The sequence below is a fragment of the Falco rusticolus genome, chromosome 15, assembly GCF_015220075.1.
Source record: "Falco rusticolus isolate bFalRus1 chromosome 15, bFalRus1.pri, whole genome shotgun sequence".
NCBI lineage: Eukaryota > Metazoa > Chordata > Aves > Falconiformes > Falconidae > Falco > Falco rusticolus.
In genome coordinates, this window is record NC_051201.1 from 167,692 (window position 1) to 194,054 (window position 26,363).

The window sequence follows — 26,363 nt, forward strand, 5'->3', positions numbered from 1 at the left end:
CTGCTCCAGGGACAGTCACCCGACTGGTACACTGCACAAGAACCCACCAGGGCCAGTAACAAGTCACTTTACTAGTTATCTCCTCACATTTTGCTTTTATTTTCAGCAACTTCTGTCTGCTCCTTTCTGACACTGGTACAGCCCCAACCAGTTCAAGGCTGGTATTCACAAATAGGCTTGTAGCCTAATCTGTTTAGCTGCATTTCCAGCTGAACCAGCTTTTAATAACCTAATATGTGAATTTTCCTTTTTTTTTTTAATAATAAATTTATTATTAATCTCTCATTTATATGAGCAAACAGCCATGAAGCCTCCTCGGCTCTCATGAATTTTGTGACTGTTTATCGATTGCCACAGCGTATTTATCTTTATAACACTGCAGCAAGTGTCCTGAAATGCAAGGGACAAACCTCATCTGTAACAGGGCAGGTCACATAGGCACTCTGAAAAATGCACTTATTTACTGTTAAATCTGCCTTGCTTTGTGGACAGGGCTGCTGTGTCAAACCTACATACATATGCATGAGTCTCTGATCAAACCGTTATGATGGCTGTGCCTCCAGCAATCTTAATTGCCCAGCATTCACCTGAAATGGAGCGTAGTACCTGTTAAGTCTGCATAATCAGAGCAGAACATCAGCTCCATAAAAACCCAGCTAGGTTCTACAAAGCTGTGCAAACATTGTGTTTAAGAGCCAGAAAGATTGCACAATCCACGCAGACTCAAAGCTAGTAACTCAGTGACTCAAAAATGTAAAGTACCTACTTTATCTATCTGCCTGTTCTTAGGATCAGTTTTGATTTGATCTCAGAAATTAAAACCTGAAAGACATTAAAAGGCAAAATGCACAGTCTAGCTGGAGATGCCTTACTCTGGAAAAAGAGACCGTATACAGCAAGCAGTTTGCAGGGTGCTCTCACCGCCTGCGCGGGCTGGGCCATGGAAAGGGCAGCACTGGCATCTGCGGCCCGACTGATCTCTGCACTTCTTTCCAAACAAGGTGGCTCACACTGCCCACGAACGCAGGGTGTTGCAGTAGGGACACTGATACTCTCTGTCTAGGCTCCTGGTAGAGCTCTCTTCTGCAGGCCCTGGGCCAGGCTGAAAACAGCTGCGTTAATACACCTGCCTTAATGAACCCTATCTCCTGCAACTACAGTCACCCTCTGCCAAGAAAACTAGGGAATGTAAAACCAAATGCTTTCAATGACCACGGCATCTTGTGGGCCTCCCACAATACCAGTTCTGCAAATAGTGCTGCAACCTGATACCAGCTGTACTGGGCAATCCAGATTGCTCTCCCCAGCCACAGAGGAGATGCAATCAGCACTGGGGAGGGGAAGGAGGGTCCTTGCATGCTCAGCCTGGCACAAAGTCCTTTGCAAGCATGCTGAGAGACATAGAGTGCATTCCAGGTGTATGGGGAGTTGGATGTACTGGTGAGCTACAGGCCCAACAGCCACAATGAAAGACCTTCAAGCCCTGTTACAGATGCTAAGAGGATTGCTCCACAAAGTGTGAGTGTTAGTGGCTCCTGGGTACAGACACAGAGAAGAGAAACACCTTGTCCATCCAGCCTTGTGTTTTGCTTACATCCAGGAAAACATTATGTAAGTTCATACCCTGTGTTTGAGTTATGACTTCAAAGACTTGAGCTGTTGCCTGCTTTGTTGTGGCAGCTGCCCCCCTGATGGCCTTGAAGCCACAGGGACAGTGACCAGCCAATGTCATGGGATGGAAAGGGGCTTGGTGGCTTTGCAGGGCGAGGCGACACTACAAGCTTGCAGTGACTGGGGTGGGCAGCACCAGGCACCGCCTTCTCTCAGAGCACAGACAGGCCAGCCCCTCTCTTGTCTGAATTTGAGCCCCAGTAATGGAAGACCCACCATCTGCCCAACCAACCTACTGCAGCAACAACCACTGCTCTTCTTACAAAGTGGTGCACTCGGGGTGTGTGTGAGAAGTATTGCCTTCTGGGGGGAGTGCCAAAATCACCTCCCTTTTGCTTCAAGCTAAGCTTACTGCTTCCTGACCATGCCAACAACAGACAAGGCAGAACAAGACTCCCCTCCTCTTGAAAGCAGCTTTTTACACGTTTGCAAGTGTTAAGACACCTCCCTATTAACAAGCTTCCAAGTTGTTAACAGACTCCTGTTCTGTGAAACAAGAGGACTGGGATCAATCTTTTTCTCATAGGTTGTATTTCTAGAGTTTTCTTTTGCTTTCCTTTGGATCCCCTCCAGCTGATCCAGTCACCTCTGGAAACACAGTGTGCAAGACTGGAGGCCTAGCCAGCACTGCAGTGGGGAGACAGAAGAATTTCTTCACGTGTCATACATGTGACATTCCTGTTTATACACCCTAGCAATGTTAGTTTTTTTCGCAACAGGATGACATTGTGAACTTGAGTTCAGTTTGCCATTCACAACTACCTCGGTATTTTTTCTGCAGCACTGCTGCATCATCATCATGCTGCGCTTATTGTTCCTGTGATTATTTATTTATGTGGGACAGTCAATAAATCCGGCTGTGCTGTTCAGCAGTGATTGTGCTACAGCTCCCAGCTGCCTCTACACTGCAGAAATATGAGGCAGTTCATGACTTGCTCCTTACACTTCATCCTCCAAGTTCCCAGGGAGGGCACTGAACCAGGTCAGAGCTCTTGGCCCATGGCAAGCCAGGCCTGGCCCAGCCCTCCCCTTAGTGCAGCAATGATATCAGGAGCAGCCAGAAACAGAAAAGCCAAAACCAAAAGAAATTAAAAAGAGAAAACAAAGAAGAGGTGAAGATTAATGTCAGTGTCCTCAGCTTCTCGTTGTTCTCTTCCACTGTCTGGTACTTGTTGCAGTGAGAATAGGAACCCAGAAGACAATGCTGACCACGCTCAGCTGTGGTACTTGGAGCAGGAGTAAAGTCACACGAAACAGATAGCAACAGAGGTGGAATAAGATTGACTTGGTTCTACAATACCATGCAGTTTGTACCTCACTTGTTAGCAGCACTCTAGCGAGACACAGAACGCATCACCAAATGGACAGAGCAGTGCTTCCCAGCTCTTTGAACGAGTAATTCCAGCACATCACAAATTCCAAGGCAAGCTTCAGTTCAGGTTGCTGGATGACCAGCAACACTCTGCCTAAGAAACACTCTGCCTAAGAAAAACTCATGATTATTCAACATAGTTGTTCAAGTTCCTCTCTCTTGTGGCCGTTAAAAACTCTACTAAGCAAAATGGCACTGCCCATGATCCTAAAAGTATGCAAAGGGTTGCTAAAGCTTTTAAGCTCATTCTGTGCATGGCAACAAGGAAGCCTGGGTTCTGGCACATGAACACGAGTGATGCGACATATGTGCACCAAAAGGCATGGGCAACACCCTCTCTGCTGAGCATCTGCACTGTCTCCAGAGCCCTTTTCCTAAGCCCCCTATAGTCTTCCCATTTCCTAACTTCATCATCATCATACTGATACGGAGAAATAGTGTGAAATGGGGACAATGGACATCGATCGTGATTGTATATGTCTGCTCAAGGAATGTGGGTATGGTGACTGGTCATGGGTGCGGTGTCTGGTCACATAGGCACACAGCCTTGAGGAGACACCTGCCCTTCTTCCTCTGACAAAGGGGCTATTTATAAAAAGGATGAGAGACATTCCAATGCTATCTAGAGGGAGGGAGTGCTAAGTCTCCTTGCTGGAGGAGACCAGATGGTCACAAGGACATGAATCACCTACAAACCTGCAAGACCACCACAGTCCAGGCAAAGGACTGATAAGCTAATTAACATACGAAGCGAGAGTAAGCGGGTTTAGGTAACAAATATGTATAGGCGTTAATTGAATATTCATTTGTTTTATTGTATAAATGTGAGATGGTTCGTCACTTTGGGCATGCACGCTTGTGGAGGAGCGATCCCCCGTGCATCTGCGCGCAATAAACATACCTACTTTATAACTTTCGAGTTATAGAGTCTAATTCCGTACATCAATACAACTCCTGCCCCTTCTGAACAGGGGGTTGAACAGAGTTATTTTGCTTTGCTTCTCTCTTGTCCTCAAACTAAGTAAACTTCAAGAGAAGTTTTCAGATCACCTGTCCTTTGTGGAGTCAGGTGAAATGTTGAGGAGAGTGCTCTACTATGCCGAGGTGCAGAAGTACTACAGTTCACAGGCTTCTCATGGTATCAGTCTATACGGTTGGTGCTGTTGCTCCTGCAGGAACAGAAGGGTGAAGTAATCTTACTGTTGCCACCAATCTTACAGATGGAAGAAATGAATTTGTGCATCTTAGTGACAAATTTGGACCTCTTGGGGCACATATTCAGATACTGTGTCTGAGACCTCATGGCATAATTCTGTTTCTCTAAAAGTCTCTTGTTTTCCTAAACGCAACAAAAGTATTTCTTCGCAATGCTAAAGCTTTTCCAGGCAGCGTTTAGTCAGACTCCTGGATAAAAGCATTCCTTCTGGCTGTGGAATTCTCAGTGCTTCCTTCTGCGTTTCCAATTTGCCCTGTTTATTTTTTCCCCATGACACACAGCTTTTCCTGAATCACCTCTGCCCTTACCAGCCCTGGTAAGTGCTGACACTTGTGCATGGGTGAGATCTTGGGCACTTGCCTCCACTCCAGCGACCACCAATAAACAAAGGAGTAGTTCATCGCCTCCTCCGCTGGAAGGTGGTGGCTGTGCTCAGCAGCCGCCTGCGATGGGACGGCCACCAGTCCCACCAGGCAGCAGGACATTCCTGTGCATGAAAATGGGGTGCCAGTAAAACGGTCACATCATATTGCCTGAAGTGGCTTCCAGCAAACAGACACCACAGAGGTCTATCTGTTTCTGTATGGGTGAATAGAAGGTAATGTATCTAAAGAAAAGTACCTGCATGCGGCCTGCAGAGAGCTGAGCTGGAACCTGGCAGCCGCATTGCAGGACAGATCCCAAGGTGTTGATGACTGTCCACAGGAGACACAGGCTCTGCATGCCAGGACACTTGGAGAAGCTGCAAAATGCTCTGCATTGCCAGGGGGAGCACAGCGCGAGGCAGGGGCAGTCGTTCTGCCCTGGTATAAACCCCTGGTGCACTCATGTCTGGAGTGCTGCACAGAGATCTAGTCACCACATCGCGAGATGGGTGTAGGGGAGGTGGGAGAAGGCCCAGAGAAGAGCGGCGGGCACAGCAAGGGAAGTGGGGTCGCAGCGAGGGGAGCAGGGCTGCTGCTGCGCGGGGAGGAGTGAGAGCCTGGGCGCTGGGCCCGGGAGGGGAACGGGGCGACAGGCCAGGGCTGGCGGCGGGCGGTGCCGCGCAGGCCGAAGGCAGGACACCAACCCACAGCACCGAGACAAGTGGCATTATGAAGGCCAGTAGCCGCCCGGCTGCCAGCGGCCGCGCCGGGGGGAGCTCCAGGTGCGTGCGACGGGGGGGCCGAGCGCGCCCGCGGACACGGGGCCCGCAACGGTCCCTCGGGCGGGCCGGGCCCGGCCGGGCTGGGGGGCGTCACCCCGCGGAGGAGCCGGCCGTGGCGGAGCGGGGCCAACCCCGCGCACCGCGAACGGGGCGTCCCGGGGCGGGCGGGCGGTAAGGGGCGCGGGCAGGGGACAGCGCGGGAGGCGCAGGCGTTCGGGAGGCGGCCGGGAGAGGAGGGGGCCCGGCGGGGCGGGCGGGCAGCCATGAGGGTCCCGGGTGCGTGGCCGCTATCCCCGCCGCTGTCTCCCCTCAGCGCCGTGCCCGGAGCGGAGCCGGAGGAGCCCCCGGGAAGCCGCACCGCCGCGCCGGGGCTGCTGAAGTGCCGCCGCTGCCGTTACCTGCGCACGGGCCGGGGTGAGCGGGGGCGGGAGGGGCTGTGGCGGCCGGGTCCTCCGTGCCGCTGGGGCGGGCCCTCTCGCTCCTGCCCGGCGCCCGGACCGCCGGGGCTCGGTGGCCTCCGCGGGGGCCGCGGACCCACCCCCGCCCTCCCCTTGCAGCCTCCTGCCAGGCAGTGCAGGCGCTACTGGCCCTGCTGGCCCTGGTCTGCGGCTCCGTGTCCTGCGGCCCCCCCGGGGGGTACACGGGCCTCCCCGACGCGGGCGGCATCTATTACTACCAGTACGGCGGGGCTTACAGCGGCTTCAGCGGAGCCGAGGGGGAGAGAGCCCAGCAGCTCGACCAGCGCTTCCACCTACTGAAGCTGCCAGCGGGAAGGGCAGCGATGGCCGCGGGAGGGGCCCTCCTGCTCTTCTCCTGCCTTCTCGTTTTGGTTGGTGTTCTACGGCTACCCTGGCATTTCCCAGCGTGGCTGCTACTTGAATGCATCCTGGACACAGTGATTGCGGTTGGCATGGTGCCTGCTCTGTACCGTTTCTTCAGTTTTCTGCTGGGGGTCTATAATTCACCGCTGTGCAAAGAGAGAGAGCTGTTGTATCAAAGTAAAGGCTACCAGGGCTTTAAATGCAGCCTGCACGGGGCAGAGATCGCTGCTGGCCTCTTGGGCTGTGCAGCTGGCATGGCATACCTGCTCGGGGCTGGCCTCGCTGCCAGGGCATACAGGACAGTTCACAAACTGAAACAGAATCCAGAACAATTATATGAGGTATAGAATGATTCCTCCACTCCAGTAACAGTCATGATTTTTGCCAGCCTCCTTGCTTTTCCTTGCTTCTGGGCAGTGCCTCCTTAAAGCTGCAGCAGAACACACACAGAGTATAGCTCTAAATATGGTACAGTCAAGCTGTTCCTAACTTGAATCTGCATTATTGAATCATTAGTGGACACTAAGTTTAGTCCGATGGCTTGTCCTCATCTGGCAGCTGTCTCTTTAGTAGAGAACGACTGTCCCCATGTAGGTGACTAGCAAGCTGCTTGCTCCCCGCACAGCCTTCCTGTCCTCGGCCAGCTGGCTTGCTCTCCAGCAACGTCTTGCTGGAAGTACTGCTGCTATGTACTTACACTGGTGAACAGCTTTCTGTAGCTGAAACTGTCCTTGCAAAGAGCATGTGACTGTTCACTGAGATCGGTGGCAGCTAAGTACTGCTTCCTCGAGGGCCTCTTGGAACTTAACAGGGCAGTCTGGAGATGGCATTTACAGAGCTATTGGAGAATCCTGAAACTTGCAAAACAATGAATACACTCAGCCTAGCTTGCGACAGAACGCCTTTTCCAACTCTCCTGGCAAGGGCATGTTTTTTTATGAAATGGTCTTTTATATAACTTTGTATACAACAGTTTCGCTTAAAAAGATGCCCCGAGTTGGGATAATCAGACAGAAGCTTTAAGAGCTCAAACAAGTGGCTGAAGATAGAAGTATACTTTTTTCAAAATACTTTTTTAATATACAAGTTGGGGAAATGAGATTCTGCTCTTGTATTGTTTTTTAAAAAAAGGTGAAATTTACTTTGTAAAAAAAAACTTCTATAGGAAATTTAACAGGGAAAAGTAGCACTAGAATCACAAAATCATGCGTCGGAATGAAATGTCACTTCAGAGTAGTGTCCACTATGTGCACTGTCCATATGAAGATGGAACCGCCACTGGTCTCACAGACCAGTTCTGCCCGTATTAAAAAAAAAAACCCCAAACTAAACATACCAGAAATGTGCTTTGTCTCGGATGGATCTCAGGTTTCACTGGCACCAGTAACAAAATCTTCCCAATTACCAAAACCATGGAACATTGTTGGAAGTAGAGATACAAAAGTAAAACAAATGCTAACTAGGAACACACCAGGTACTCTGGGGTTTGTTTGATTTCTCCTCCCTTTTGAGAAGCTAGATGTACGGAGCGTCTCAGCACAGGGCTCTGTATGGGCAGTCCACTGTGGTCTTTAATTCTTTTAATGATTCTGTATTTCCTGTTTGCAGCAGCTACTTCTAGAGAGCTGTACAGTACTATTTAGAGCAAGTTCACAGGGCAGGATTCCTCTGGCAGCATACAGAAAGCTGCCTAATAATTGGTATTATGGATTCTACCCTCACAGTGTTCTGGCAAGTAGCTTTTGTATGCAAGGCTGATGAGTGAAGTAGCACAAAGAGCTCAATGAAGGAGAATCTACAGCACAGCTACTGCTAGCCGCAACTATGTTTGACTTTGATATTGCACAAATTCCCCTCCAGCACAGTAACGGAATCAGAATATATGGTTAGATGAAAGTAAAAATCTTTATTGCTACGTCAGCTGAAAATTTGATGCAAAAATATTCTTCCTTCCTGGACTGCTCTATACATCTGAATAAAGCATCAATGGAATAGTGTTTTCATTCTTGTGTTATTTGCCCCTCCAAAGCAATACATAGGCCACAGTGCTGAAGGTGCATTCATTGCACAACCTGCTCCCATACATGATAAAAATGGGGATTATTATAGGTGCATGCTAGAGTGGGATACAGAAAATATTCTCCTTTTTAAAACAAAATCATGAAAAAAGATTATTTAATTAACAGTTGATGTGCTCCAATATTTCTTTAACATGCACTGGGTCATACGAGTCAAGTTAAAAGTTAACTTTTAAAATGCGAAAAAAGAGGAAAAAATAATACTGGACTCTTCAGACAGCAATGGAACAGCAGGCAACAATTCCACAAAACTGAAGAGGTTGGCAAGTGACAGAAGGAGTGCAGAAATTCCTGAAGTCCGAGGACATGAGGTATGGCCGAATATCCTGTGTACTAACGGAAGGATTTCAGGCTTCACAGCAGCCTGTCCCCATGCTTCTTCCTGGAACAGGATTTTACCCTCCCCATCTAGCTGAAGATTCTGATCAGGTCCCAGCAATCTGTGACACTGCCTCCATCAGGCCTCGTGCTGGGGGCAGCCTGGAGGCTCATCCCTTATCCTTAATACTTGGGCCCCAACTACACTCACTGAATGTAACCTTTATGGGTTCCTTTTGTGAAAGCCTTTCTGGACAGGACAGGGCAGACAGGTCAGTGCCTTTAGAGTACCTGCTCTCAGCGAGCATGGCCAGAACTACTGAAGAGATAAGACAAATGAACTCATCAGCCTTAACGTGACTGTGCCCACACAGAGCACAGCAGGTCTGGCATTGCCTAGCAGGGACAAGACAGCCTGATGACCCCAAGCTGGGAGCTTCTCTCTGACAGCAAGTCTGTTAATGAATGGGACATTCTTAGTGATGTGGCTCTGTGGAGATGAGGTATCTGCACAAGAACCACATAGAAAAAAATCAGGCAAGAGACTGAAGAACAGGAAGAGAACTGGGAAAACACTCTATATCCTCTGCTATGAGTCCTTCACGGGACTTGCCAATTCATACCTGTTCCAACAACAGCAGTGTTCCTAGGGAGCTTGAAATCTAAGGTGGTGTTAACAAGTGAGGTGAGGAGGACAAAGGAGAAGCTTGCTGCCTCCAGGGAGGAAGGAAAAGAAAAGGGGTTGGTGGAGGGCAGCACTCAGGATGTGTTGCCCAGGGTAAGACTAACAGTTTGTAATAGTAGCTTAAGCAGAGAAAGCCATGGACTCCACCTAGCGTGCGAGAACAAGCCATGTTCTGCCCTGACAGTTCACACCCACAGAAAACAGCAGCTGGCTGTACTAAACTCCCTTTCTGCTTCAAAACCAGAAACAGCACTGGAGAAAGTCTAAGTAGGTATTCCTTGCATTCCATTCTGACACCATCGTGAAGAAGAGGAGCAGCTCACAAATCTGCAAGCTCCATTGCAGAGTTCTGGTTTATTTAGTCCTTCCCCACTGAGCTAGGTAGAGCCATTCATGACCACCTCCTTGTGGCAACGCCATCTGTCCGCGCAATGCCACTGGTTCAGGCTGGCAAGGACACACTGGATTTTCCACATAAGTGCAAGAAAGAGAGGCCTGATTTGCATTAACACCTACTGCTCTCCTAGTGCAAGGTTTGTCACAGTCTTACTCAGAAATTAGTATTTCTGCACTTTGTCAGTCCCACACTGCACAGAGGCTGCTTTGCAGCCATGTCGGGTATCAGAAAGTGTCGGGCTAAGCACCGGTATTTGGTAGAATTCTCACCAGTGACAAAATTAAAAGTTGCAGTCAAATACATTGGGATGAACTTTTTCTTTCTGCATACTTATATGAAGAGAACATAAAAGAGATCTGGGGTTTAGTTTTGGAATCTTTTCTGCTGCTGTTTCTCTGCCTAAGGGATTCAAATGCTGCTGTTGCTGTGATTCTAAGAACTAGCTTTTCTCTCCATTTCCAAACGAAACAGGGATTTAAACAGCCAAAATTTGTGAGAGTAAACTTTGGGAAAAGTTGGGTTGTTTCATAATTATACTGTAACTAGCACAAGGTATCTCCTAAAATGTTGTGCTCTCATGTGTGGTAAAAAATGCATTTTTTTTCCTAGCAAGAAGAAATTAAAGGTCCTTTGAAATCTCAGTAAAACTCCATTAGATTTTGTCGAAAGATCTATATTGACAGAATCCCACAAGTAGTCTGCACAGTATTGGCTTCTGAGCAAGGCCTGAATTAGGTCCAAAAACATACAACTCAAGCCCCTCAGAGCTCTTGAGAAGAAACTTTCAGGTTTTCTTCATAAATATAATTAATAAAGAAGAAAAGGCACTAGCCCACATTACAGTCAGGATTATTTACCACTGACATGACAGGGGCAGTTGCTGTACGGCTCTGCCAGCTAGGGAAGACAGATCTGCGTGCCACGGGGGCAATGGTCTTTTCACAAGCCTTACACAAGATGACAACATAGGCAGCCAACTTACACCCTGCACCAGAAATCCTAATGGAAACACAACACATCTGCTGAGTGCAGGCTGGCCAGTTCACCATTAGCGGGACCATTTTAAACATCTTTTCCAGTGCTGATAAAGATGTTATTAAGGTGAAAAGTTCTGTTTTTCCTTTTGCATTGAAAGCTGAGCAGGAACAAGTACGCTTTCACCTTGTTTGTGGCCAAATTGGGCACGTACCATGAAATGCAGGTTGCTGTGGCTTTGGAATAGGACTTCTGTTTTCAGGGGGAAGCAAAGATGCTGTAGCTGACAGCGCAGAGGTTTGTGTTGGTAGAACAGCATTGAATGCATCCCCAGCACAGGAAGGGCAGTCCCACTGCTCACTAGCCTTAGAGCAACATACCACTGCTTACAACTTGCTCTCCTCTTAGACAGACTGCTTCACTGGAACAAGCACGAGCTCCTGGTTTCGTCCCACATCTTCTGGATACAGGAAGCCTCTACTGTGAAGCATCCATGATAGAGGTGGCCAAGCTGCTCCTTGAACTGAGTCTGCGCTCTGCAGCTAGAAGCACAAGCTCTACTTGTTACCTTAATCAACCAGTCCAGAGCTGATCTTCCCTATGCTCCATGTAAACACATCAGTAGGCACCTGCTTATCACTCAGCTGCGTATTTTCACACCCTTCATGGGCTGATCCCATCATAACCCTCACTCTAGATTGCACCAGTGCTCCTCAGAACACTGGTACCCTGAGTTTTCCACTGCCCTAACTATCCATTGGGAAAAGCCCTCACCACACCTGCTGTGCAATGCTCTCTCCCTTAACCCTAAATAATAAAGTGCTGGGCTTAAGAACAGCTTAAGTGCAATCAATAAAAGTGCTTGCAATTAATGTAGGAAACCATTCTTAGGTCAGCTTCATTACAACTGGCTGTATTCTTTCAAGGAATAACAAAGTCAGGTGCTGGGCAGGGGGGCTGCGTAAGAAATATTCACAGGACTCCAAACACTGAACATTGCCCTCCCCTTCAGCAGCCTCCTCACCCCTCCCCCCCACCCCCATATGCCAGCCCCTTTCCTGCAGAGCTGGCAGAACCTCAGGGTTCAAGGAGTTACAAGCAGGTGGTGGAACACCTGCCTGCTTCCTAGTGCTTGCACAATTTCCAGACAGTCCCTAACACAGAGCTCAGCTGCTGGTCTGAGTGCTCACAGAACAACTGAGACTCTACAGTGAAAAGTGGACAGCCTAGACCTTAGCACTCCCAATTCTCCCTCAACGACTCCATTAAGGAAGCAGCAAATGCTTGTACTCCTTGCAGGGCCCAGCTCCCCTTGGAGGGCAAGACAGCCCCTCTGGGACAGAGCTTCCTGGGACAGACAATGTGGGAGCAGTACTTGTAGGGTTACAAAGCTGTGTCAAACTCCTCTGGCAGAATCGCTGCGTGTTCCTCTTTCTGCTCCTGATCCAATCCGTTCTCCTGGTGCTGCTTTATTTGTTCCTTTACTTCCTCCTCCAGATCAGGTGGCACCACAAATTGATCTTCTGGTTCCATCTGGGATGGAGCCGCAAAATAGCCAGTCTTCTTCTTGGGTGCTTCTGTGGCTACTTCAATGAGGTTGAGGCTCTCCTCCAAGGGCACTATGGAGCCATTGGAAAGCTTCTTTCCATAGAGACAGCATGTGGAAAGAGATTTTTGAAGTTCACACTTTTCCTTGACCCCTCTCTGCACACTGTTGCTGTTTACACTGTTCTGTCTCCGAATGATGAGGACAAGCCCAGAGTCATCCTCTGGCCCTGGAGCAGAGGACCTGTACTCTGCAGGAGGTTCAAACTCCAGGCCCTTTCCTTTACAGCAGTGGATGTCCACCTCCACCTCCACTTTACTGCCATTTGTCATCACACCTTCCACAGGCTGTTCATCATCGCTATCCAGACCATTATCAGACTGGTTGCTGGAGAAGGTGGCACTGGAAGGTTGGCGCTGAAAGATGCTCGAGGGGGGCACAGGATGTAGGCTGCAACGTCGCTCTTGTCGTGGTAGCAAACTGCCATCAAGACCAACAGCACTGTGTTCATCTGAAGCAGTAGAGCCCACCTCACTGCTAACCTCAGAAGCAGACAGTTCACTGCTGAATTCTGAAGCAATTCCACTGCTAGATGAAGGTGTCACTGGCTTGGTGGCAGAGGAACTAAATCCCCCAGCAACTGGCAGAGTGAGGCCATGCATCTCACATGTGCAGCTGTCCTCACTGATGTTCAGACACACCACCATTGCACCTACATTGTCTTGGCACCCATAGCTTTGGGCTAAAGTGCAGAGTTTCTTCGCAGCAGCTAGTGGGTCATGTAGGTGGCGCACAGCTGAGATAGCCTCTGCGTAAGACAGGTGTTCCCAGAGAGATTTGTTCCCTAGAAGTAGCAGCTCATCTTGTACAGTCAGTGGAATGGAACTGACATGTGGTTTGGGCAGGATCCAAGGATGCAAGTACGTGCAGCCCAGCATCCGAGTACAGCAAGTCACACCATTGACCTTATTATCCTGCAGACAAGAGAAACAAGGCAGCAGTGTTAGATCTGCTATTAGATCATGTGAAAGCAGTCTTTCCCCTGCCCATATACTGGTTTGGAGCCTTGATAAATGCCAGTACATTTATACTTATATAAATAAATATATACTTTATACTATACTCCTACAGTATAGGAGAAAGGGATTTAGGCCCAAGTACCACAGAACAGAGATTCACTGTTCCTGATCATCAGGTATGGCAATTGCCCATCATCCATGCTGGCAATAACACACTTTTCTCCCACAAGACTTTTTGTGACATTCTGAAGAATTGCAGCAAACTACTCTGAAACGTGCAGTTAGACTACCTGCAGCACATTGCTCAGAGAATCCCACTCATGAGTCTTATGAAACTTATTTTTTCAGTATGAGCAAGATAGTGACTTTTCACTTTCTCATTGCAAGGCAGATTATCCAGACATTAAATAATTTGTGTATTTTCTGAACTATTTCCTTCTTTATTAACATATAACTGCATCCAGAAACTACAGTACAACCTGAGGAAGAAACAACAAGTAGGTATCTCACACTACTGCTGCAGCTTGGAGGTACTGCCACCTTCCCGTTTCTGCTAGACAGCCCCCTGGCCTGCCTGGCACTAGCCTCCTGGACAGAAAACTGCCCGCAGCCCTCAGTCCCTTTTCCAAGTCAGTGCATACAGAGTACACAGCTTCCCCATTGTTTTGAATTTAATTTCTGTGTTCTTAATTTCTTTCAACACAAAGGATGCTTCTTAACATCCTTTGGGTGTTAAACATTGCTGCTGCTGCTGCTGCTAAGTAACCAGCAGAGGACACATGCAGGGAAGTCTCCTTAGACAATGATTTCACTTTTATTTTTCAGAATCCATTTATCACCCAGTCTTTAAACCATTTAATGTGCTACACTGATTTCACAGTTATTTTTAGTCAGAGTGCTACGGGATGTATAGCACCTTGCAGAGCCATAATTTATTAAGAGATTATCCCCCTGATTATAAAACCTGATACTTTTTTAAAAAGACCCACTGAGCGTAAAGCTAGTATGACTGGCACTGATTTCTCAGATCTTCACCAATGACATAACTTTCCAGTTCGCTGCAACTTCCCTGTTATTTCCACGTTTTTAGAAAGCTACCCTTTACAGAGTTCTCCAGAAATAATTTTAATACTTTCACATAAAACCAATGAACACGAACATTTCTGTCTTTTTTTTTTTTTTACCTGTAATATACTTTATATCTATGTTCTGTGTGTCTCAAGGGCCACTAATCCTGTACATTCACCGAGTGAAATGTGGAAGAAATCCAAAGAGAGGTAACTCGAGTCATACTTGTTAGGAAACACCAAAGACATTTTGTGAGTTTTGAGACAAGACGACTTCCCAGGCCCTGCCCTGTTCTTCAGTGGCTCCTCGCCACACTCACCCAAGTCACGCAGACCTGGCTAGCTGGGGAGGTCCCAGCTGACTGGAAGTTAGCAAATGTGACACCCACCTACAAGAAGGGGCAGGAGGAGGATCCAGGGAACCGTGGGCCTGTCAGTCTGACCTCATGATCTGCTTCCTCTTTCAGATGATCTTTGTACATGTTGTCATCTCACTGCACGTACAGGACAACCAGTTGATCAGGCTCGGTCAGCATGGGTTTATGAAAGGCAGGTCCCCATGGACAAACCTAATCTTCTGTGACAAAGTGACCCACTTAGTGGATGATGGAAAAGCTGAGGATGGTGTCTACCTAGAGCTACTGGAGACACTGGCTGCTCACAGCCTGGACAGGTCTACTGTTTGCTGGATGGCTGAGCCCAAAGAGCAGTGGTGGAGTTACATCCCGCAGGCACTGGTCACGAGTGGTGTTCCCCAGGGCTCAGTGCTGGGGCCGGTTCAGTTCAATATCTTTATCAATGAGCTGGACGAGGGGACTGAATGCACCCTCAGTAAATTTGCAGATGACATTGATCTGCTGGAGGGCAGGAGGCTCTGCAGATGGGCGTGGGCAGGCTGGGCCGATGGGTTGAGGCCAATTGTACGAGGTTCAACCTGGCTCAGTGCCGGGTCCTGCACTTGGGGCACAACAGCCCCCCGCAGCGCTGTGAGCTTGGGACAGAGCAGCTGGGAAGCTGCTGGGTGGGCAAGGGCCTGGGGGTGCTGGTTGGCAGCTGCTGAACATGATCCAGCAGTGTGCCCAGGTGGCCAAAGCGGCCAACAGCATCCTGACTTGTGTCAGAAACAGTGTGGCCAGCAGGACTAGGGCAGTGATCGTCCCCCTGTGCTTAGCACCGGTGAGGCCACACCTCAAATCCTGTGCTCAGTTTCGGGCCCCTCACTGCAAGACAGACATTGAGGTGCTGGAGCATCTCCAGAGATGGGTAATGGAGCTGGGGAAGGGTCTGGAGCACAAGTCTTACGAGGATCGGCTCAGGGAGCTGGGGGTGTTTAGCCTGGAAAAAAGTAGGCTCAGTGGGAACTTGATTGCTCTCTACAACTACCTGAAAGGAAGCTGTAACAAGGTGGGGGGTCAGTCTCCCAAGTAACAATCGATAGGAGGAGAGGAAACAGTCTCAAGTTGTGCCAGGAGAAGTTTAGACTGGACATTAGGAAAAACTTCCTCTCTGGAAGGGTTGTCAAGCACTGGTACAGGCTGCCCAGGGAGGTGGTGATGTCACTGTCTCTGGGGGTATTTGAAAGACGTGTAGACGTGGTGCTGAGGGACATGGGTAAGTGGTGCGCTTGGCAGTGCTGGGCTAACGGCTGGACTCAATTTTAAAAGTCTTTTCCAACCTACATCATTTCATAATTATATGAATATGGACCTCCCCTCCTTTAGCTCCACACTCATCTTCTTTCCTTCCTCTATCCCTAAGTCATCCTTGGCATCCTGTACCTGTAGTTCACGGGCCATAATGTGTGTTTTAGGAACATGTCATTCTGAATAGCTAATCGGCAAGAGAAGCACCAGACAAGTCACTTGAACACCTTCACGCTATCCTCCCCTCTGTGGTACTGTGCAGGCAACAGAGCTCATGTGTTTGTACCAAGCTTTTACAGGAGGGTGGAAGTAAAGAGGGTCCAAACCAACCTCTGTTATAATGGCTTTTTGCTCCTTGACTCTCTTGGCTTCTTCTGAACATTGTTCAAGGCTGAAGACTTTGGAGAGAGGCAGTGGTTTTCCGCTTCGGCACAGAATGGCTTGGCACGTCCCCACATTGGCCACCGTCAAAGAGAAGTTGCTGGCTGGATCAGCCGCATCGTGACGAATATAGCACAGGACAGCAGAGGAACCCAGCTTCTGTCCAGCCATGCCCAGCTTCCTGTTGGAAGAGAAGGTGTAGGAAGGCTCCAGACTCCAGTGACAGGCATTCTGGAGGGCTGCCTCACCCCACCTAACACATTAAGTGATATACCTATGCAGGTCCCACCAGGACCAGCTTGCTCACCGTCCTACCTGTGGGAGACCAAGAAGGTGTTGGACATGAACATGGTGTCTGACTGCTGTACCTCCTCCAGGAGCACATCGGCCATGGTGCACTGCAGCAAGCGCGGCAGCTCCTCATTCTTGTCACCATCAAATATGCCATACACAGCCTCCACTCCCTCTGCAAAGCTCCCCAGTGCCAGGGATGACACACACAGCCTGTTAGAAAAGCACACAAGCAAAGTTAATGTCTCAAAAGATTACACGGTCCCCCAAACCACAGCCAGCAGGCACCTTTCCCGTGAGTGCTGTTCTCACAGGGCAGCAAAGCCATTGTCCCTACAGTCACTGCCCCATGAGATGTACAGCTGCATTTTATTACTGGAACTCCTGAACCCTCCTTGACCACACTCAGGTCTAGAGGGCAGCGGGCACAGCCAGCAAGAGAAAGATAAGCATCTCTGCCAGGGTGGGAAGCAAAGTCCAAGTGTCTCAGGATAAGCGTGAAAACAGAGGGAAAGGACAATGCAGAGGCTTGAGTTACCAAGACTTAGCAAGAGATCTGGAGAGACAGAGGGACAGATGAGCTCCTGAGCAAAATGGGTCTTCTTGGGTCCTTAGCAGTGTACAACACCTAGCACCCTGAGAAGACAAAGTGTCAGCATCCAGCAGACCACAATACTCACTTATTTCTTTGACCTGCCATCTCAGCTACTCCATGACTCCAGAAGGCAGAACTGAGCGCTGAGTCTGCCGTAAGGGAGGGCTTAGCATCAATCTTCAGTGTGGTAATGTGACTACAGAGAGAGAAGAACAGAAGTCATTCTCTCCTGGACGCTGCTGAATAGTTAGTGTCCAAAGGACCTTGTCCAGTCTAGAGTTTTAGACAGCAGCCTGAAGAAAGAACTGCACCAAGGAGAGGAGTTCAGGGCCTTGGCCTTCTGGAGATGTCTGGCTGCTTATGCCAGAGACAGCTGGGAGAACCTCATACCACCTGAGAAACCGTTTGCTGGCTCTGACGATTTGGACCAAAAGGCTTTGCCCTTCCTACAAGACCGAAAGCTTCAGCTGCCACAGGCAGGGAACATTACAACATTATCCAGTGCTGTGATACACACTTTACTATCCCATTTTCCATCCTGGGAAGGGTTACCCTTCCCTGTGCAGGACACTATTGGGTTGGCACCTCCATGGCTCACCTGAAGATGTCCAGTGTCTTATGTTCTAGCACCAGGTTTGTGTTTCCGCTCAGGTCCAACTCTTGCAAGGCACCTGGCAGTGCCTCAGGGATTAGTATTTCAGTTAAATCGTTGCAGCTCAAGTCCACAAACTGCAGTATCAAAAAAAGCACAATGAAAAATAAAATATTCTCTGTTCTGTCACAGATCTCTGTTCTGTGATCAGTTACTCCAGCGCTCCTTCCAAACATTGCATGATCCCACTACTGATTGTATCCCACAAACAGGTCATGAAAATGGGTCTGACCTATCAGTAGAAGAACAATTTATAAGCAGCAAATACTTAACAACCTGAAATAGCCAGGACTCCAGTACTGAAAGAATAGGTCATGCTGAAGATAACAGGTGGCTGCTTATACATACAAACCTGCCTAGCTATGTAACACTCCCTACTGTCTCAAAAGGTAAACCAGAAATACACAAAGTCAGAGACAGAGGGTAAAGATCAATGAGAGAAGAGCCATCTTTGTTCAACTCAGAAAGGCGACTCAGATGCATATTCTGTGCCTTCTTCTTGGGCTGATCAAGGAAAATGCCGGGATCTCCATTTTCTCTCCTAGCAGTTTCTCCTCATCCTCCAACCCAAACTTTCCCAATATCTCTTTACCTTCTCTGCAAGAATACCTGAATACGGGGCAGATGCAGGATCTCTGGAAAGATGCTGATTTCATTAGAATGTGCAATAAGCGTATGAAGTAGCTTGCAGTTTGCCACTGTTGTGGGAATTGTTTTCAGTTTGTTGCCACTCAGATTCAGTTCTTCCAAGTGCTCCAGCTTACCAAGTTTGCTGAAAGAGAAACAAAAGAATACTTTATCTTATAGGCAAGAACTTGTCACTTTCTGAACCTGAGATAAGGTATCCATAGACGCTGCCCTTTATGACCTACATTTCTAATTTATTGATAGGAGACCAAAAGTCCTAAGAGATGCTCCAGTAAGAGCTCAGGGTCCCCAAGCATGGCTTGTATCTATATACAACTGAAAGGTGCCTTCACCCTGATTTCTACAGCACTGAAGCAGAAGACTATAGTGTCTTAATTTGAAAATGCAAAACCCTCTAAGCTGTGTCAGTGTACTTTGGTGGGAATAAACAGGTTTACAGGAAAGTGGTTCTTTAGCCTGACTGATACCAGCAATAATCATGGCAAAGCTCGCACAGATGCAATCCATACCAAGTTAATCATGCTGACATGATTAATAAAAAAACCCTTAGATTTTTGTGTTAATATAAGTGAATGTGCTCATTTCTGTGAGACCACAAATTAAGCTGTCACAGAAGTCTATCAGTATAGCACTAGTTCTCTACTATATTCTAAAGAAAATATATTTGATACCCCAAAACTGGATTGCAGAAGATACTGAAAAGTAATAATGAATTAAGAATTCAGTGTAAGTCCTTCCAGTAGGGTTCTGTGGGGAGGCACTTTTGATTCAATGACAGTCAATAGATTAGTGATTAATAAGAAAAACATATACACACTCACCAAATTATACCTAGTAAAACTGGCAAAAAAAAAATGGTGGAAACTCATTTTCAGCATATAGCAATATGAACTACTTGGTGACATGAACTCACTGCAAGAGCACGTGATTTAAATTAGCCAAGTAATGGTATGCACATGGGAACTTGTGCAAGTCACAGTTACAGAGGAAACAACCTTCAGAGACATGGCCCTGAAAAAGGCTTGAGTCAGATGAACAGGCACTGAGAAAAGAACAGTGTATAAAGATGTTGCCAGAAGGGGACTCAAGCAGATGCTCATGACCAGCATTATCTGCTGATGATTTTCAGTAAGTGCAGTGTCCAAGTTCTGCTGTCTACATAGCCACAAAAGGATTGACAATCTGGAAAGGATTCAGAGGAACCCTTCCCACATTAAGAAACTAAAAAAGCTGAGTCTATTTATCGTTAAGCATAGACAGCTGAAGTTTTATTAAGCTATGCTTGGAAAATCATAAAATCACAGAATGGTTTGGGTTGGAAAAGACCTTTAAAGATCATCCAGTCCAACCCCCTGCCAGGGGCAGGGACACCTGCCACAGCCCAGGCTGCCCCCAGCCCCGTCCAGCCTGGCCTGGGACACTGCCAGGGATGGGGCACCCACAGCTGCTCCGGGCAGCCTGGGCCAGCGCCTCGCCGCCCTCATCATAAACCACTTCTTACTTAGGTCCAATCTAAACCTACCCTCTTTCAGTTTAAAACCGTTGCCCCTTGTCCTGTCACTACAGACCTTGGTAAAAAGTCTCTCCGTGCCTTTCTTATAAGTCCCCTTTATATATTGAAAGGCTGCAAGAAGGTCTTCCCAGAACCTTCTTCTTCTCCAGGCTGAACAACCCCAACTCTCAGCCTTTCTTCATAGGAGAGGTGTTCCAGCCACCTGACCGTTTCTGTGGGCCCCTTCTGGACTTGCTCTAACAGGTCCACCTCTTTCTTGTACTGTGGACCCCAGAGCTAGATGCAGTGCTCCAGGCAGGGCCTCCTGAGGAGCAGAAGGGGAGAATCCCCTCCCTCGACCTGCTGACCTTGTTTCTTTCCATGTAGCCCAGGACAGCTGGCTTTCTGGGCTGCAAGCACACATTCCCAGGTCACGTCCAATTTTTCATGCACCAGTACCCCAAAGTCCTTCTCTACAGGGCTGCTCTCAATCCATTAACTCCCCAGGCTGTACTGATATTGGGAATCGCCCTGACCCAGGTGCAGGAGCTTGCACTTGGCCTTGTTGAACCTCATGAGGTTTGCATGGACCCACTCCTCAAGCCTGTCAAGGTCCCTCTGGGTGACACTGGCTAGAGGAAAGGAATCAACTGCACCACAAAAAAATATCTGATACTACTCTGATACTACATAGTTTTCATACTAGAAAGACAGCATGATATACTGGTAAAAAGAAGTAGGTAAATAATTCTTGCTGTAAAATAAGATGCATGCTTACACAACTGAGAGCAACTGGAATAACTTAGTAGGAACACATGGGAGCTTCCAGTCTCTTAAATTTCTACGCTGAGCACAGATTTATCTCTATTTCAACTCCAAATCCTAAGCCTGGTGCATTAATGGATTAAATTATATGACTTGCACTGGGCAGTTCAGACAAGTCTGACTGAGGGTCTTCTGGCAAGAGTGAAAAGCAAAAAAATACAGCACAGCAAGCTGCCTGCCAGTAGCATTGAAGTTGCAAAGAAGTATTACCTCATCCCCCCCGCACCCCGCCCCCAACCAGGTGGACAGGAACCACTACAGCCAACAGTACCCTGTGCCAATCCCCCTTAACATGCTGTTCCTCGGTGTGCACGTAGGAATGGCAGGCTTTTGTCATCAGGCCGCAGGGAGAACATTTTGCTTTGACACTGATTCACATACAATTGCAGTAAGGCAGGCAACAGATCCTCCTGGTGAGCACTATCTTGCCCACCAGCCTTACTTATTTACCTTGCGGGGAAAGTCTGTAGGTTGTTGTTTGCCAGATGCAGGATCCGTAGGCTTGGGTGTCCCACCAAGACAGGGATGCATTGATCTGTGAGGTTATTATTGGTCAAGTAAAGCAGCTGCAGCATGCTCAGACTCTCCTCCCCTGTACATGCAGAGGGCAAGGACTCCAGGCTGTTTGCAGATGCATTCAGGTACCTGAGGCTAACCACAGCAAGTATAAAAATCAGACTTCACATCATCTAAACCACTCCCTTAACAGCAGGAAAAGGAGCTATACAAATGCCAGTGTGGACAGAGCAAAAGCATTAGACAAGAGGCCAGACAACACCGTGTAACATCCCTACTCACATTAAGATTTATGAGTCTACTACTGACTGATTAGCTATATAGCACTGTGGATGCACACAGCATTTTACAGTAAACAGAGCCTGTGGAGGGGGTGGAAGCAGACTACATAAACTCCTACTCAGTCTTTAAAAGAAGGGTTGACTCATGTCTGAACAGACAGTTACAAAGGGTTGTTCATTTGTAAGAGTCTCTCTTGCTGTTCTCCAACGACCTGATGTACTTTCTGCTGTAATATCTGAAAATCTGTATGGCGTCTTTCCTTTGCACCTGAATTTACACACTACTTTTAAAGACAAAGCTCTTCAGGCAGTAACATGATCTTAGAAACAGCTGCAACTGAAGCTAATTTTTGAGCTGGCTGTTGGGTTAGGCAAGCCTCTGTTTCCTTGTAATTAAACAGTAACATGGACCGATTCCCTCAAATCAGCTTGACGACTTCCCTTAGAGCACCTGAATAACCTCCTCAAAGTGCATGCCTCATGATCTCTTATGCAAATGGCACCTTGCAAGGACAGTCACACAGGCATTACTATCAGCTTCTACAGCTCCAGATGTTAATGCAGACAAAAGATGCTCACTGCTGCCACTCACTTCAGAGCCTTGACAAAGAGCGTCTCTGGGAGTTTAGTCAACAGGTTGTGCTGAAGGTCTAGCACCTCTAGTGGAATGTGTTCTAGAAGAGGTGGAAGGCTCTGCAGACGATTGTGCCCCATCATCAACTTTCGAAGACTCAAGCTGCTGAGGATCCTAGAAAGACACAAGGTTTTCTGTATCAGCTTGGTTCATTCCCCTCCACATCCAAAGTGAGAAAAGGTAGTATTTAATCCATTATGATTTAACTGTACAGCACAGAAAAATTAAAATAAACTGATCCATAAAATGTAAACAATGACAAAGCAGAAAACCACACGTGGTAAGGTGTCTCAGTCACTCTGAATGCTTGGAAGTATATCTACATTTCCCTCTGTGCTATCACAGATGAGTAACTTGTGATATGAGCCTGTCTATGTGCATATGCCCTAGCATTCACTCAGGCAGATAAAAAACATAAGTAGTGACAAAGAATGGATTTAAATGCCTTTTTTCACTTGTAAGCAGAAAGAAGTGCTCCCCCTGTGCCAACTTAAATTCAGAGCTTTAATCAGCTACTTAGCACTTCTGCATTAATTCTGAGGCTGTTGTCACATTCTCCAGAATTGCAGTGCTTATTGAGGGAAAAGGCCTCTATCCCCACAAACTGCAGAGAACTGCTTGCAGGAATTCTGAGAAAGGATATCTGGACATAGCCTAGAACCTCCCTGCCCATTTGTGTGAAGTGATAACTTGGGACTATGTTCTGAGAGCCCCATACAGAACAGCTTTGAGTAATTATACTGGAAGGGGGGAAATATTCAAATGCAGATACACCAATTTCCTTATTCAAGCTGACTTCTCCAGAGCTGGCTTGGGCATCTCCACTCAACACTGTCATGCACCACTTTGATACAATTATGGTTTCGGACAGCTGTGTAAGACAACTTCATGGTGAACTATACCACTTAATGCAAGGCTCTTCAAGCTTTAGTCTGCTGGATGAGCCTGATAAATGGCTGAAGGTCAACACCGGCGAAGTTCTAACTATGAACAAGACATACTTACAGCGTTGATGACAAATGAGATCCCCAATGGATACAGTAAATTCCAGCATTTCAGAATCTTTAAAAATACTTAAACTTCCTTTCAGAATATATTATTTCTGTGTCCAAATCTTGCAAGTTCTTTCTGCATAACATACTTAAAATTTGGTCTTTTTCACCCATTGGCATGGCTAAAATTATTTTCTAAGTTCTCATTATGGCATCCTCGTTACATCCTTTTCTTGCCTTTGATGTATATAGACCTGTCTCCGACATCCATTAAAATGTCACCACTAAGATCACCTTGTATGCCTGCCGCTTTAATTGCTTCAACCTGCTCTCTGCACTTCCTCACCGTAACCTGCCCTTCCATTCACTTTCAGTGTAGTTTACTCTAGACATTGTCTCATTCATTACAATCACCCCCCCACTAAACACACTTGTTAGGCTAAGAACATTTGTGCTTTGCTTCTTCCCGTGATGTCCCTTGGAGAAGTTGTTATAAATATCTGTAAAATTATATTAGTTCTTCGCTCCCCTTTACCATATTTCTGCAGAAACTGAAAGGGGAACAGGGAGAAAGGAGATGACTGATGACATGTGCTGAAGCTACCTTTGAGATCAGCTGTATCACATCTCCAATACCTCCCTATGAAAGGTAACAGAAGAAATCTGTGGGGCAATGCAAGGAATATTATGGCCTCACCTATGACCCGTGTTTACAGACACTATCTTAACACAAATAAATCACAGCAGTATGTCCTACTTCAGGTGCAAACAGCTGCAGTGGAAGCTAGAAGCACAGGATGAAATTACCTGGCCCCTGTTATTCAAGAAGCTGATTTGGAAGTCAGTTCTTTCCAGCATTTGAATACAGAGTGTTTTTGACACTGCACAGAAAAAGTGGGTTATATCTCTGCACAACAAAGAATAAAGCAACTGAAATAGCACTGCTTCTCTCTCCCAGTCAGCTCACCATAGAAGAAAGCTCAGCTCTGTACAAGAAGGTTTGCTGACCTTGACGGAAGCTCCACAAGGAGGTTGTAGCTTGCATCCAAAACTTCCAGTTTCTTTGCCTCACAGGCCCAGTCTGGGACACACTGCAGTTGATTGCTGAGAAAAGCAAGGGGGGAAAGCTAGGCAGCAGCACTCCATAGGGAACATACTCTGTTTGAACACCGCATGAACAGCAGTGACAGCCAAACCAAAAACAATAGGCAGAAAACAGACAACAGTATCCAAGCTAGTCACATGGAATTCATCTTATGGCTAGCTGTGTAATGCAATCTGAGCTGGTGCATGGTTGGTAGAAAGTACTGACGCAAGGCTCTGATGATCAGGCTTTTTTTTTATAACACTGACTTCAGCAGAACAGAACACCCCTATGCTATCCTGCTATCGTGCTTCAACCCAGAACTGAAGCAAAAGGTGATCAGGTCCTCTGAACATCCTGTCTTACAGGTCTCACAATGCTGTTCCAAGGGCAGACATGGGTAACGGAGCCAACAGCAGAGATCACTGGCAGCTACTTGAAATGTTTGCTCCACAGATTCCCACCATTCAGCCCAGTAAGCTGCCACAAGTTCAGTGGTTCCTGCTTGGCTTTTTTTGCTGGTTACAGCCTACAGCTGCAGTCAGTCACCTAGACAGGTCATACTGGTTCAGGGGGACTTCTGGTCTGGGACACTTTCACCATTGCTCAGTGTTAGACTTTCCACTTCTATTGTGAAGATGGAGTCTTCCCTCAATTGCTCTTAACTCTTCCAAAAGCTTAAAAGCCAGAAAATTTATGCAGGAAACAGCAGTGTCCAGATACTTGCTTTATATTCTGTGGTGTATCGTCACTTACTGAGAGAGTTCCAGACATGTCAGTTGACCAGGAACCGGATAAATATTGACAGCTGTCAGACCTGATGAAGTAAAGCAAATAATTATGATTTGCAGAGCTGCAGAGGGAAAACAGCACAGAGAAGCAGACTTGTTAACAAGTGAGACTCACAGCCTTACTTTATGGATACTCAAGGTCTCTACTCATCCTTCCCAAGACAGAGTTCACACTTCATACATCTGCCATGTGGCATTACAGCTTCTCACTATCCCATTTCTCCATCTGCCATGTAGGGCACCAGAACAAAGGAGAATTGTGCTTTTATTTGTGGATTTCCAGACAGATCTCACTGGAAGCTGAATTCCTTGAACAGTAACTCAATACCACAACCTCACCCTGTTACACAGCCTGTGCACATACATGCATATGTGATCCCTAGGAGCTGACCTCCAAAAGACCCATCGCGTACGGCCTCACTACTGTAACAGCAGCATATACTTTTTTTGCACAGGAGAGGGCAAAGGGCTGTTTCCCTTTCTTCCCAGGGCTTGAAGGAAAAAGGTGGCTGAAGAAGGCAGAGACGTACAGTTGCTGTTGGCATAGAGGGCCCGAAGGGAGAAGCCACTCAGCGTCAACTCTTTCAGCTTATTCCGCTCGCAGTGCAGCTGCTCCAGGCTGCACAAGGAGCTCAGATCCAGATCTGTCATCTGATTGTCTCGTAAATCCATATAAGTCACAGATTTGTTCCCCTTCAGTGTGTCAGCTACTGCTCTTTTCAGGTTGTTCAACCTAAACACTCAGAGATAAGAGTTAGAAAGTCAGAAAATCAGACACTGAACACTGGACATCAGTAAGAGAAGAAAGGAAAGGAAGAGTTCTGGTGAAGGCTAACACCAAAGGTGAGAACAGTGAAATGTGAGAAGCCATGGTAGATTTCAGGCAGCGAATACAAAGACTGCTATGTGAAACCATTTTACTCATTTCCCAATATTTAGGAGATTCTAAAGACCAGACTAGAAATGTGAAGCTGAGCCAAGGGACAGCTACTTTGCACTGACACAGGAAGCTAATGCAGAGACTCAATACTAGTCTGCCTTGTCACAGACAAAAAATCCTTTCTCCCTTTCTGAGAGCTCTGCAGTTGGCAACCTGGAGAATCAGGATCACATCTCTAGGGTGGGGCAAAAAAGGGAGAAATCAGAGCTATGGAAGCTCATGGTAACAGCGTATCAAAAGAGGAAAACTAGAGAGTGAGCCACATTCAGTGACTTCAGGCATTGCT

At 47.3% G+C, this 26,363-nt stretch overlaps 2 protein-coding genes across 9 annotated transcripts in view; one reads left to right on the forward strand and one right to left on the reverse strand.

The window, feature by feature from the left end:
- Positions 1 to 4,765: 4,765 nt before the first annotated feature.
- MARVELD3 (MARVEL domain containing 3) lies at positions 4,766 to 8,219 on the forward strand. Its single transcript, XM_037408614.1, has 3 exons — positions 4,766 to 5,406; positions 5,720 to 5,820; positions 5,964 to 8,219. The coding sequence occupies exons 1-3, from the start codon at positions 5,087 to 5,089 to the stop codon at positions 6,572 to 6,574; spliced, it is 1,032 nt and encodes a 343-aa protein (XP_037264511.1). The 5' UTR covers positions 4,766 to 5,086; the 3' UTR covers positions 6,575 to 8,219.
- PHLPP2 (PH domain and leucine rich repeat protein phosphatase 2) overlaps positions 8,114 to 26,363 on the reverse strand; it is a 40,954-nt gene continuing 22,704 nt past the window's right edge. For 4 of the 8 annotated variants that reach the window (XM_037408609.1, XM_037408607.1, XM_037408608.1 and 1 more), the window contains 11 exons: positions 25,668 to 25,870; positions 25,103 to 25,163; positions 24,271 to 24,366; positions 22,229 to 22,384; positions 21,290 to 21,490; positions 18,484 to 18,646; positions 17,821 to 17,951; positions 17,308 to 17,418; positions 16,652 to 16,840; positions 16,286 to 16,517; positions 8,114 to 13,200 (listed from right to left, as the gene is read on the reverse strand). In XM_037408609.1, the coding sequence (XP_037264506.1) occupies positions 12,064 to 13,200; positions 16,286 to 16,517; positions 16,652 to 16,840; positions 17,308 to 17,418; positions 17,821 to 17,951; positions 18,484 to 18,646; positions 21,290 to 21,490; positions 22,229 to 22,384; positions 24,271 to 24,366; positions 25,103 to 25,163; positions 25,668 to 25,870 (2,680 nt within the window). In that variant the 3' untranslated portion in view covers positions 8,114 to 12,063. Of the gene's footprint in view, positions 13,201 to 14,701; positions 14,890 to 16,285; positions 16,518 to 16,651; positions 16,841 to 17,307; positions 17,419 to 17,820; positions 17,952 to 18,483; positions 18,647 to 21,289; positions 21,491 to 22,228; positions 22,385 to 24,270; positions 24,367 to 25,102; positions 25,164 to 25,667; positions 25,871 to 26,363 lie in introns of those variants that run through there. The other 4 variants (XR_005107592.1, XR_005107591.1, XR_005107590.1 and 1 more) reach the window with 4 other exon arrangements.

Coding starts and splice junctions, on each gene's coding strand:
- MARVELD3 (XM_037408614.1), top strand. CDS start 5,087: ATGTCTGGAGTGCTGCACAGAGATCTAGTCACCACATCGCGAGATGGG. Junction 5,407..5,719: donor CGCGCCGGGGGGAGCTCCAG/GTGCGTGCGACG, acceptor GTCTCCCCTCAG/CGCCGTGCCCGGAGCGGAGC. Junction 5,821..5,963: donor TTACCTGCGCACGGGCCGGG/GTGAGCGGGGGC, acceptor CTCCCCTTGCAG/CCTCCTGCCAGGCAGTGCAG.